This window comes from Bidens hawaiensis, unplaced genomic scaffold (genome assembly GCF_021521415.1).
Source record: "Bidens hawaiensis isolate Kalapana, Puna unplaced genomic scaffold, B.hawaiensis_p1.1 tig00014471_1, whole genome shotgun sequence".
Classification (NCBI taxonomy): Eukaryota; Viridiplantae; Streptophyta; class Magnoliopsida; order Asterales; family Asteraceae; genus Bidens; species Bidens hawaiensis.
Window position 1 is genome coordinate 10,618 of NW_027492261.1, and position 13,752 is coordinate 24,369.

A 13,752-nucleotide genomic window follows, 5' to 3' on the forward strand; every position below is an offset into this window, starting at 1 on the left:
CTGGTGTGTGTGTGTTCTAATCGTTCAAGCCGGCTAGGGCGCGGGTTCGAGCCTCACCCCGGCCCAGTTTTTCCTTTATTATTTTCTTGTTTCTTGTTAATGGTCCATGTTTCACAAATATATAATAACTAATATTAAATATAAAATTAATGATATTTATATTAAACCGATATACTAAAGTTTACGTTTTGTCATTTAAGCTCGTTAAGTTTTCGTGAATATATATATATATATATATATATGTATCTATGTATATATATATCAATATATTTATATATATGTATGTATTATGAATATATATTAATAATAAAACACATATTATTTTATTAAAACCCGAGCATTATTATTGACGTTTCTCGTCGTTAATCGTCTTTATAAATTTGCTTATATTAATTTTATATATAAAAATATTATATATATGTATGTATCATTTTTCAAAAAAATTGTGACACTCGTATTTTAAACGTATTAATTATATTTATAAAATTAGATTTTCGTTAAATATTCCAAGATACATATTGTATGATAAATATATATATTTTAACGTTGGTATTAAATTATTTAATATATTACAAGTTATATTTTTATATGTACACATTTATAATTGCTTTATATTTAATTAAATTTTATTTAAATAATTGTATAATGATATTATATTCAAAACTAATAATAATGATTTCCTGATAACAATAACCGTAGTGTCCAATAGATTAATAACCATTCTAATCATAAAATAACTCAAATCGCATCAAAATCTTAATTCATCAAATCATGTTATATACTTTATAATTAATTTAATATTATATTATTTAACTAGGAATCCTTGACGGTAATTCCGAAGGGTTTATCTTTCCCACGTTATCTTTTGTTTTTTGTTAATCTAATCAGATGAGTATCTCACTCCCCATTTTAACTCATTTTTGCTTTTTTGGGGACATATGCATTTTAATTATCCTATTATTATTTAATACTCAACTGCAACTGTTAATTATGTGTGTATACCAATTTATGCCTAACTTGTTATGTGTTTATTTGCTTATTTGGTTAAATTGTCGTAATAGCCACCGCCCAGTTTATCTGGCATCACGCTCATCGACAACTTATTTACTTGCTTATACCGTCGTAATAGCCATTGCCCAGTTTATCCGGCATCGCGCTCATCGAAAACTTATTTACTTGCTTATTTGGTTGGATTGTCGTAATAGCCAGCTCAGTGTATCTGGCATTGCGCTTATCAACAACTTATTTATTTGCTCATTGGTTAAATTGTTTCTATACTTATCTGGTGTTTTACTCACTCAACCTAATGTTGACAAAATTATTGTATTTTTAACGCATATGCAGGTAATCGTGTAATATGATTTCCAAGTTTGTTTGAATAAACTTAGGATTGCATGCTAGAGAGAAGAAACAATAACTTCAATTTTATTTTATCCGTACTTGTTTTTTTGTGGAATCATGTACTTTGGTTGTTTGAAATTTGTTAGATTATTTGAAATTAAATAATAGATATTTTCATTAAAAATATTGCATGATAATATCTTGAGAACTGTAAGCAATCAGCTTACGCCCCAGCATTTCCGCCGTAGATTTGGGTTTGACAAAAGATCCAAATTGTCGTTGCTAAATCCTTTAGCAGTGGCATGTCGCCGCTAGTTCCTCGTCGCTGATATTCCTTTTGTCACTGCTAATGCTACACGTCGCCGCTAAAATGATGTTGTCGCTAAACCCAGCGTCGCCGTTAAAAGCAACACTTTTAGTGGCGACCGTTGTTGTCTCTAAACTCTGTGTTTTGTCGCCGCTAAAACTATTAAAAAGGTTTTCGTTTTTTTAACCTATTGTATTCTTGATGTTTCTAATTTCTTATTCACAGTACCTGCGTGGTCCGACTTTTAGTCCCTAGATTACATAAATATTAACATACAAAATTAGAACATAATTTGTTAGTTAGAACATCCTATACATAAACATAAACAACTAATGTTCATCCTAAACTTAAAACATCATAAACACTAAACTAGTCTTCATCCTCGTCCTCGTTGGCATCGTCTTCGTCCTCATCTTCATACCTACTACTTTCCCCCTTTTGCGAATTATTGAACAAGATGAGTTGGTCGGTGAAATTGAGGTCTTCAAACAACGCCCGAATTTGTTCCTACAATTTAATAAAGTACATATTATGAGTTAAAAATGCATATATTGATCAATCTACACATATATAAAGTTCATTTTACACACATATATCGATCTAAATGTAATTTCGGATCAAAACGAGCATTTTACATACGTATATCGATCTACATTTTTAGGTGTCGCCGCTAAATCTCAGATTTCTTGTAGTGTGGGCCTAGTTTTATCGTTTCAAACCTTATTTAAAAGTTTTTGTTTGGTTATCATATTTAACACTTAAATTCTTTTTAAATAATTAAATTTTCCTTTAGACGGACCATCAGATGATTAAATACTACGTCAAGCCTCTGGTTTGACTTTTTGACCAAATTAAGCTTTAAACGAGCTTTCATAAGTTTAGATGGATCGTTTATCTTTAGAAGGGCCGTCACAAGATTAGATTGTTCGTTAAATGGTTGGACAGGCCGTCCAACCTTTTGAATATAACCCCGTCTAAGACAGTCATTAGATAGGCCATCAGGTTAGCTAGATATATGTCTTTGTTAAAAGAATCATTTTAAACATCATTACAATTTTCAATGTTCGTTTATGCATTCTAAGCTTCTTAAATTTATTATAAACATTTTTAGGATTTCAACAACATCATTTTAACAATGTTTGAATGTTGATGGTTGTATCATGACCATATGTAGAAAACTCCTTGTAATTTACACAACACAGTAATTCAATCAAACAGCAACTTTTCTCTGATTTCCCAACATAAGCACAATTTTGAATATTTCAAACAAGATCAATGGTTTTATTGGTGTTAGTAGAACATAAGTTATGACTTTTCATAAAGTATAACAATATCCTAACAAAGAAAAAAATAATAATACAAGATGATTCAAGCATTCACATTATCGTGCATAGACAGACAGACTGTCCTTACCAGACCTACTATTATTAGCACATATTATTATAACATAAATTATCATAAAATTTTGGAGAGTGAAAGAGAAGAAGACTCACAAAAGAAAAAAAGCATCAAGCTGATGAAAAAACAAATTTATTTAAAGATAAAGTACGTGTTCCTACTTCCTAATAATCCCACCCCGTTTGCTTTTCCTCACCTTCTCTCTCTCTCTTTTCCTTCCATCAAAAACCCTCAAACACCCACCGCTTCATTCCCTCTTACTTCTTCTCTTCTTCCCCTAAGGTCTCTCTCTCTATTCTCTATATGTATCTCTATATATACATGTATATGTGTGATGTATTGGTAAAATGGTTTGATGACTAATAATCTATATATATCAACTTCTTGTGCAGTGTTTTTGGCGTCTCAAGGCTAGCTAGCTCTTGTGTTATTCATAATATTATAAGAGACGCATAGATATATAAACATAAATGGCCCCAGTTTCATTGCCTCCCGGCTTCCGGTTTCATCCAACCGACGAAGAGCTTGTTGCATATTATCTGAAGAGGAAAATAAATGGACATAAAATCGAACTGGAAGTTATCCCTGAAGTTGATCTCTACAAGTGCGAACCTTGGGATTTACCAGGTATTTTTATATATTATATATATGCATGTCATGCATCCATTGGAAGTTTCCTGTTTTATTTACTGTTATGAAAAAAAAAAAAACTTATTTCATTCTAGAATTTAGGTTGCTTTCTGGTTTATGCAAGTATCAACAAATATTCTAAAACTATAATATACGTGAAATAATTTTATGGAAAATCAAAATATCAAAAACAAAGTAATAATTATAATTAGGGTTAGTTATTTATAAATGACACCTCATGGCATAGTTCAATACATATCTTATGTTAATACATACATCTTGAGTTATAAAAAATTTATTTAATTAAATGCTTATATATATATACAATCAGTTCGATCATTGATAGCCATTTTCTGCATTTGTATTACAAGAATAGTAAAAGAAAAAAGCATAAAATAAAAAGCAATAAGAGCATGATCATGAATTAAGATTCTTGTCAAAGGGTTTTTATATTCTTTCGATTTAATCTCTATTTCTTGGTGGCCAAAGGAGAAAAATATGAAGGTTCTCTAGTGTTTGTTACGCGTGCTTCCACCTTCATCATAATTAATTTAATTTATTTTTTTCAATTTATATGGCTCATAATATGTGATAACTAAGTACAGAAACCACAGACACATAAGTATATATACATATAAACATATTTAGGTTCATGCATATATATACATAGATATGGATATATAGAAGACCAGTCAAATGTGATTGAAACTTTTAAGATCAAAAACTGAGCACAAGATCATCATGATGCATGATTTTTAGTTAATGAGGAAAGTTAATATTTAAAGGGAATTAAAGTGGCCCCCACTAACTTTTAAACTCGTATAAGAACAAATTTTAGTTATTTGCTGACAAGATTGAAGTCAAAAAGCCAATTAAAGAGGAAAGAACCTGACTATTCTTACCTGTTCTTTCAAAGATAGATATGATTACCAACTTTTCCTTTATTAATCTCACCAAATCTAGTTCCAGAAACACACTAATTAAGTTTATATGAATTTTACCAAATTAATCTGCTCCTTGTTTACATGTTCTTTTGTATATTGCTATAATATGTTTGGAAGAATGTAATATATATAATTATTCAGGGAAGTCATTATTGCCAAGCAAAGATCTAGAATGGTATTTCTTTAGTCCAAGAGACCGTAAATACCCGAATGGATCAAGGACGAATCGAGCAACGAAAGGTGGTTATTGGAAGGCAACGGGTAAGGACAGGAATGTGAACTCACAATCTAGGGCCGTGGGGATGAAGAAGACTTTGGTTTATTACCGAGGGAGAGCACCGCATGGTGCACGAAGCGATTGGGTTATGCACGAGTACCGCCTTGATGAGCGAGAATGCGAGAGCGAATCTGGACTCTACAAAGGTTATCAATGCCTCCATTGCAGTTACAAGATCTCCCACAGCAAGGGGCTACTAGCTATGTAGATATGATGAACATGCCACAGACAAGCAGCAGCATGCGCGACCTCTCAAATTCGACCGGTCCTCAGCAAGACATTTTGCAAGAAATCCTTTCTGTTGCTCAAGTTTCACAAGATTTCATCAATCAGAATACCTGGGGTGGAGGTTATTCCGGCCATAATGAAGACGATTTCTGGTTTCTGGCTAATAATACTAACAATCAAATGCATGATGTTGGTTCCTTCAGGTTCATGGGATATGATCAGAATATGAGGTCTATTGAGGTTGGTGATGCTGATGACCAACTTGGAACTAATAGAATGGCTGAGAATTTGAGATGGGTTGGTATGTCTAATAAAGATCTTGAGGGGGTAAATATCAATCTTTTCACTTGTTCCTAGTAAATATCAATCTTTTCACTTGTTCCTATTAGTGCTCTTTTACCCAAACGAGTTTAATCATGATTTAACTATATCTTTTTAATCCTGAAGTTGTTATAACTGGAAATAATATTCTTGATACAGACGTTTTGGAAAGATTACAAGACTGTTCCAGTGGAAAATGTACCAAATTTTAAGAGGGAGGAACAAGAGGTTCAAGGTAAAAATAACTAACTCCTAGTTACTAACTTACTATCAGTCTATCACAATAAGCAATTTTTTCATAACTGGAGACTACTTTATACAGGTTGGTTTGCTGGTCGGAACGATGAGATCAGGTTTAAAGTCTAGTAATGTGTTAAATAATTTAAAATATAAACATATAAATATATATAGCGGATATAAAATTAAATGTAACAATACTTTTAAGTTTTGGTTTTGCAATGGTTTTTTTAAGAGAAACTTCATGTACTTCTTTGCATTCGAATCTAATACCTTATAAAGTATGAAACTTTAAATAAATTAAGGGTGTATTTGGGGTTGCTTATTTAAGTGAAAAAGAACTTTTGGTTAAAAGAACTTATAAACTTATGAAATTTTGAAAAGAAGTTTTAAAAAAAATGTTTGGATTAGCTTATGTGTTGAGAAAAACCAAGATGACCAAAAAAGACATTCTATTTTAAAAGGGGTGTAATGGGGTTTAAGGCCGGTTAGAAAGGTGTAATGGATAAATCAAACTCATTAGACGGTTAATAAGTTACATATTCCCAACTTTTCAAAACCCCTTTATTTTGCCTTCACCATAAGTTAAAATCCACAAGGCCTTATGGTTTACCAAACACCTTATACACCTTATTAACTTTTCACAAAGTTTATAAGTTATAATTTGATGAAAATAAGGAATCCCAAACACCCCCGAATTAACTAGTTTAAGCTGTTGAAAATCATAAAATACTACGTAAAAAATAAGCTAGTGAAATTTGGTTGGACTGACCGGTACGGTTCTTGGTCCAACCAATAGCAATCATAATGGTTCAAATATACATAATCGGACTAGTTATGTGTTTGATTCCCAATCTAGTTATCTGTCCAGTTCCTGGTCGAACCAGTCCGAACCCATCTCACTAAGAACTTGAAAAACAGTTGCAGGATCAAGCAGCCATCACAACATGGAAAACACAGAAGACCAACTCTCACGTGAACTTGTCAACGAAGACCACACCAACTCAAACAACAACTTCTTAGATGAGGGCGATTTGGATGACTTCACCACAACTCCAACCTTCGAAATTTACGAGAAAACCAAAGCCAGTCACGGGTTGATTGTGTCGACCGGACATGCTTCCAAAACCTTCTTTCAGCAAATAGTCCCTTCCCAAACCGTCAAAGTCCAACTGAACCCAGGCTTAATGATTTATGATCAACCAAATCTTAAAAAGAGAGTAATATCCACCAAGAACAAAATGAGCCCTTTTGTCACCTTGGTTTCCCTTCTGTGGATATGTTGTTTTTATCTTGAAGAATCAGCAGAAAATGGTCATAGTGATATGAAGTCAAAAGATGATGATGGTTCACTTGTGAACAATGAAGATCAATGGAGCATTTCAAGTGTGGTTTTGGAGAAGGTGATATGGCCATGTGTGACATTGGCTTTGGCGTTTTCTACAATATGGGTTCATCATAATTACTAATTACTAGTTTTCTATATCATTTTCACATTATATATTATCTGTCTCTGACCATACAAAGTGAAGTTGTATACCTATAGAAAAAGATAAAACTTAGCTTTCCCTGGAGTTATAACTATAACTGTCTGCGGGTTGAATTATTATAATTAATATTTGTATTTTTCTTTCGCCTTTCGTTTTATCCAAGGGAGTGAATTGTAATTTATTATTATTATACATTTAGTTTATGTTTATTAAATTCACTGATACTAATCCCGCTCACAATTCAAATTAAGTGTTGGTGTGTAGTTTGAAATTAATATTCAATTTTTTAATGTTTGTTGTAGTTTCCGTAGGTAACTTCTGATTATCCTTCTGTAATTGTGTTGCAAGCTCTGTATACACATCGTTGGATATAATAAAAGGATTATTCAAGCCAAATTCCTTATGTTATTACACTCAACGATATATACACAGTGTTTACAACATAATTACAAGAGGATAAATAAGAGTTAACTACGGAAGCTACAACAAACATTAACAAATAATAAATTGAACATTTCAAACTGTTTGAGTGACGCTAGCTTATTTTGAATTGTCAGCGGGTTAGTATCGGTGGCTTTAATCAAGTATATTCAAATGTTAATTAGAATTCATTTATTTTGTTGTAAAGTTTGCATTTATTTGATTAGCAAAAGAAATTAATGCTTGTCAGTGTTATGAAATCATGACATTTATCTCGAATGGTAAATATGTCATCTGAGAGACTTAAACCAAAGTGTTTCAACACAGTGTAATCATAACATGGTTTTGTTAATCAAATTGGTGAGTTAGATATACAAAAATCGTTTCAAAGACTTCTTTTTCACCTCTGTATCGTTAAATTTTCTGTCTACTCTAAACAGTATTGACTATTAAAAATAAATTAAAATAAAAAGTTCCATAATGACTCAAGTACGGTATTTCTTATGAAAGTTAAATGAAATAACGTTCACTCCATTGCATCATACTACCATAGCATCTTAAAACGAAAGATTTGAGAAACCATATATAGAATCGTATAACAGTTCACGGCTACACAAACGACGTTCCTTTGACATCTAAAACAGATAAATGGATTGAATATAGATTAGTAATTATGCAAAACCTATGAATTTTAATTTTAAGTAGAATCTATATTATTACGCTTATAACTAGAAATTAGTTTAGATGTAAACTTTAGTTACTCTTTACTATTGTAAAGTAAGAACTAAAACATTTAGCTTAACATTTGTTGGGTTTAAATTGGTTAACTAGTTTTACAAATCAATATAAAAATAAATTAAAATAAGAATCACCATAACGTAACTGGAAATATGTATATATATGTATGTCATTAAACTGTACTTAAGGAAAACTGAATGGAGTTAAATAGAAACACAAATGAAAATTGAATAAATCAAAGTAAATTAAAGTGTGTTAAAGGGGAAGGTTTCTTTTGATAGCTTTGATTACAAATGTAACAGACGACTCTTTTGATAACCTACTTGCAACAAATTTCTATAAATCCATCTTATTTGATTACTATCGGAATACAAAAATAAGGAATACCCAACGTCGACCGACTTCCTTACGTTATCTCTGTATTTCCTCGCCACCGGAGTTCTTAGCCTCTCCTCATACATTCTGCAGCTACACCGTTTATATCCACTCAATGCATGCCCACCTTTGAACACATTTCCGAAGCCATTGCATGAGCCACCAAGACACAAGGGGCGATCGTGTTGCGAAACCAAAACAATTTTCAACCATTAGATGCACATTTGAAGACGACACCCTTGCCCGACCTCGCGTGTATAAAGGTAATCTTCGTTCGTCGTTCTTATAATATGATATTGAAGTACATTGCGGTGCATATTTTCATTTTGATTCTGCAATGACTTTAGTCAAAGTTGCATGTTGTCAAAAAGCCAATTAAGTTAATTTCTTTAACACATCTAAATATACTTTGTATAATTAATTAATTAATTATAGTAAACTGGTAATCTCTTGTTTATGTGATAAAATAAATACTTAAAAATAATAATTATGTGCTATGGTATTTAGAAATGGGTGTTACAAAACTTGCATCTTTTTCTTTATTTTTACTTTACCGAATGTAATTTCCCTTATGTTTTACATTAATACGATTCAAATATTTTTTTCTTCTTATTTTTGTCATTTTGTTATTATTATTATTGTTATTATATTTAAAACTCTTTCTAAGGATTTTTTTTGTTTACTTTTTTTAAATTAAAAAGATTTTTTGATTTTATAAAATATCATAAAAAACATTTTTTCTTATTCAAAATAACACTTTTATTATTGTTTCAAATACTTTTTTTTATAATAGTTTTATTTTTTACAGAGTGTGCTTTAATAACAAAGAAAAAAGACATTTAGTCTAGCCCTTTGGAAATTTGTGAAATTTAACAAACTTATTAAGAAGATTAAATAACCTAAAAATAAATTTTCATCTATAATATTATTCCCAAGAAAGGGAAAGTAAACTGTTAGCAATACCATGCACTGGTACGGAACTATGTATTTAGAAATTAAATATATAAAATTTAATTTTATTTGAATTGTTCAAACTCTATTGAGTAAATTACACGGTTGGTCCTTAGTTTAATTAAACATATAGGTTTGATCTCTAATCTTGAAAATTATATATCTAATAGACTAATACTAATCCCCATTTGTTTATTTTATCTTTCTTCTATAGTCCACAGCGAGCCTTAACCTAGTTAATACTGATGTATTAGCACTAGGGTATTTACGTCTTTCAGTTAATTGACAACTCTTCTTTAATTGTAGATTAAATCTAATTGTATATAACTCCATTGAGTTTTCTAATTAATTGAATTTTGCAATATCATTAACCAAAATGTCCAAATACATTAACACGTGGGTGAAACTCAACTAAAATTGAAAGAGAAAAGCAAATGTTATATTCCAATTTCTTTAAAAAGACCGTATCCATTATTATTTGAATGTTTTCCTCCACGATATACGTATGTAAGTAAACAAGTAACTTGTATTGAAAGTATAAAATCAAAGATGAAATAAAATAATAAAATTAAAAGAAGTGAAAATTTTAAAAGTAAACAAAATTTATTTATGTTAAATGTGGATAAATAATCAAATGATATTATTTATACTTGTCATACTACAACTTGGTCATCAAGCCACAATTTTCTTATATCTAAGATGATTGTAGATATATATTGTACATTAATCTTTAAAACGTCAAAGGCTTTCAGATATGAATATAAGTCAATCTTCTCCATTTGCTTACTTTGTTTTTCTCTTATGGAGGACTTCAAGCTTTCATACAAGATGATTATACAAATTATGTCACGAGCATCGTTAGGAACCGTAGTGGTCGTGTGTTGTGAGAGTAATTAAATAACTTAACACACTCACGTGCCGGCCGCCGCAAAACAGGACATCGCCGCCGCCTCACCGAACTGCGCCTTCGTCCATCAGATCTGTTCTTCACCGCGCCCGCATGTGCTTTCAAGGTAAACCCTAATTTTCTCTCTTGTATAATCATTCGTATATAGAACAGAGATGAATCAAAGGTGAAACCAAGAATACGATGAGGTACTTGAGATACTTGAGGAAACTAAAGTTTTGATAAACCCCTCAATGAGGTTGTTGAGAAAATAAGAAGTCAAAATTAGTATTTTAGATGTTAGCGTAACATATTTAAAATGTAAAAAACTAAGGTGCATGTTCTTATATTTGAAAAAATTAGAACTTAATTTGGACTTCAAGAATTGTTTTGATGATAAACTCAAGAGGAAACAAATAGGATAAAAGTCTTAACACTTGTGGAAAATGAAGTTTTGATTCTATCAAACTCAAAATAAGCATTTTAGATTTAAAAGAAGTCTTAATTTGACTAAACTGCCAAAGTTTTTTTTTTTTTTTTCAAAGTAGTCATGATTTGTCTTGATTCATCTTTTCTTGGTTTGACCTTTGAGTAATTAGCCATTGTCTTTCTTGTGTATTTATAATTAATATAAAAGCAAACTTAACATGCTTGATGTGTATACTAATTGATAACACATGCTTGATGTGTATACTAATTGATAACATGCTGGAAATTAATTTCTCGCTGCTACATATATGATGTAAAGTGACTTGATTGAATTCATATTACTACAATATGGCTTGAAATTCCTTGTGGTTCTTTATTTGTGATTTAATAACTTGAGTATTAGAGAGAGACGATAAGGTTCTTTATTAATTTAGCATTAAAGAATCTTTATTTTTGATTTAATTCTAGATGGAAAATAATGATGGTCGACAACAATGGACGGATGAGACTATCAAATGCATGTTAGATACATGTCTTGAAGAAATAGGGAGAGTAGGTAGAAATGGACAAAGCTTGCGTAAAGAGTCTTGGGATAGGCTAGGAAAGAAACTTAAGGAAGAGTTTGGCATGAATTTGACTCAAAAGCAACTTAGAAATGCTTTTGATACTTTGAAAGCAAAATATGTAGGATGGTGCTATTTGAGAAACAAGACTGGAAATCTCTACAACCCACAAACAAATATGTTCACTTTAACGCCTCAAGAATGGAAAGATTTTAAAAAGGTGTGTTTTTTTTAGAACTTCAACATTTTTCCATGTATTAATAAGAATAATGAGAATAAAAAAGTATTTATTATAGTTCCTATTAATTTGGCGCAGGGTCACCCAAGGGCGATGTCATTGAAAACACGACCATTGCCTCATCATGACCTTTTCATAACCGTGTTTAAAGGCCTTAGTGCAAATGGTGGTAATCAATGGACATCTACCCAAATATCTGGGGTTTCATTATCCCCACATGTCCAAACACTTCAGATAGAAGCTAGTATTAATTTAGAAGAGGATGACGGAGACTCTCATGAACAAGGTTATGAAGATGAAGATCCGACCAACAATGAGGGACCTAGTGTTAAGCCCTTTAATGATTCATAAGTTAGGCCAAAGAAAAAGGCTAAAACCTCCATTACCCTAGAAAACTTGGTTAGTGATATGCATGATGCACTTAAGAATATGGTGAAAAGCATGGAGGACCATCAACTGATGAATGTTATGAGAAGTTAAAGTTAGTTGGGTTAAGTTCTATAGATCCTTTGTTTTTGGCAGCTTTTAATATTTTTGGTCAGACAACACATATGAGACAAGCATGCATGACTTTACCATCGGACCCTGAGGTGTTGAAAGGGTGGATTAAGATGACAGGGACGACATTGGGGATATTCAAGTAGTGAGCGATATGAGTATTTTGAACCATTATGTGTTGGTGTAATTTGAACCTTTATGTGTTTGGTGTAATTTGAACCATTATGTGTTTTATTTTTGGTTGTACTGGATGACATTGCCATAGGACCATTATATGTTTTGTATCCTAAACAATTATGTAATTTGAAACATTATGTGTTTTATATTTGGCTATTTTTGACAATAGTTTTTATTTTGTTGCAATAAATAGGGTAGTTTTTGAGCTTTTTTTTGCTTGTTATTGACAGGTTTTTTATGGATTATAATCAAAAGTTGTTGCTCCTCATTGTGATGTTCTTGTATCTTAGATACTTTTGGCCGAGACGTCTTAAAAGAAAAGAGATAACACGTCGGTTATGTTCGGACACCATTTTACTTTAGAGTTGTTGCAAGGGAACAATACACAATGCATTGAACTCCTACGCATGTCGCGTGATTCTTTTGTTCGACTTTGCACACATTTTAGACTAAAAGGTTGGTTAAAAGATAGTAGACATGTATCCCTTGAAGAAAAAATGGCTATGTTTTTTATGATGCTCGGTCACAATCAACGTTTTTCAGTTGTTAAGCGTAGATTTCAACACTCGAAATGTAAGGCCCCGAACCCGGTAGCCCTACTTTCGCGTCGGATTTAATCATAAACACAGTTCTTACAAATCAGAGTTCATTAAAACTTTCGCGGAATATAAAAACTTTCTTAAAACATTTCATATCAAAACACGTCTTGTCTTAAAACATCATTTTGCCTTTCAATATAAACGAAACATTAAACTTAAACATCTGGAGTCTTCCGATGCCAGCCTCTTATTCAGTACCACGTGTCTCCTCAAGCGAGATGCCTCCTCCTACTCACCTGCGTGCATACTAAAAGTCAGCTACGCTGAGTGAGTTCTAGTTAATCAAGCAACTTATCATACAACCACTACATGTATCATATACGTATCCGAAGACACGTAGTCCACTATCTAACCTGCTTACCTTACCACTTAGCCTCTTATTTACACCTACCACCTTACCACTTTGCCACTTTAATAACGTATAACGTTATGCCACTTTGCCACTTTAATAACGTTTAACGTTATGCCACTTTGCCACTTTAATGACGTAGTCACGTATAGGCTTACCCTACCACGTACCATCGTCATGCCACTATCACTCTTACTACACCCTTGCCACTTCTAACACGCTCTACCTCTACTTATCTACAACATGCTTCATATCATTTATATAATAAGCAAGTCACATCATAGCATACATACACACTAATAACCACTTGGCAATCACTGTCCTTGGCGATGCGTGCAATATCCGAAGATCGTTCA

At 31.8% G+C, this 13,752-nt stretch overlaps 2 protein-coding genes across 2 annotated transcripts; both read left to right on the plus strand.

Moving 5' to 3' along the window:
* The first annotated feature begins 3,366 nt into the window (after positions 1-3,366).
* LOC143546836 (NAC domain-containing protein 45-like) lies at positions 3,367-7,772 on the plus strand. The gene is made up of 5 exons (XM_077038405.1): positions 3,367-3,673; positions 4,762-5,033; positions 5,066-5,452; positions 5,606-5,681; positions 6,605-7,772. Exons 1-5 carry the CDS (start codon positions 3,517-3,519, stop codon positions 7,150-7,152), a joined length of 1,440 nt encoding a protein of 479 aa, XP_076894520.1. The 5' UTR covers positions 3,367-3,516; the 3' UTR covers positions 7,153-7,772.
* A 3,640-nt stretch (positions 7,773-11,412) lies between these two features.
* LOC143546837 (L10-interacting MYB domain-containing protein-like) lies at positions 11,413-12,481 on the plus strand. The gene is made up of 2 exons (XM_077038406.1): positions 11,413-11,755; positions 11,852-12,481. Exons 1-2 carry the CDS (start codon positions 11,441-11,443, stop codon positions 12,122-12,124), a joined length of 588 nt encoding a protein of 195 aa, XP_076894521.1. The 5' UTR covers positions 11,413-11,440; the 3' UTR covers positions 12,125-12,481.
* Positions 12,482-13,752: the final 1,271 nt, after the last annotated feature.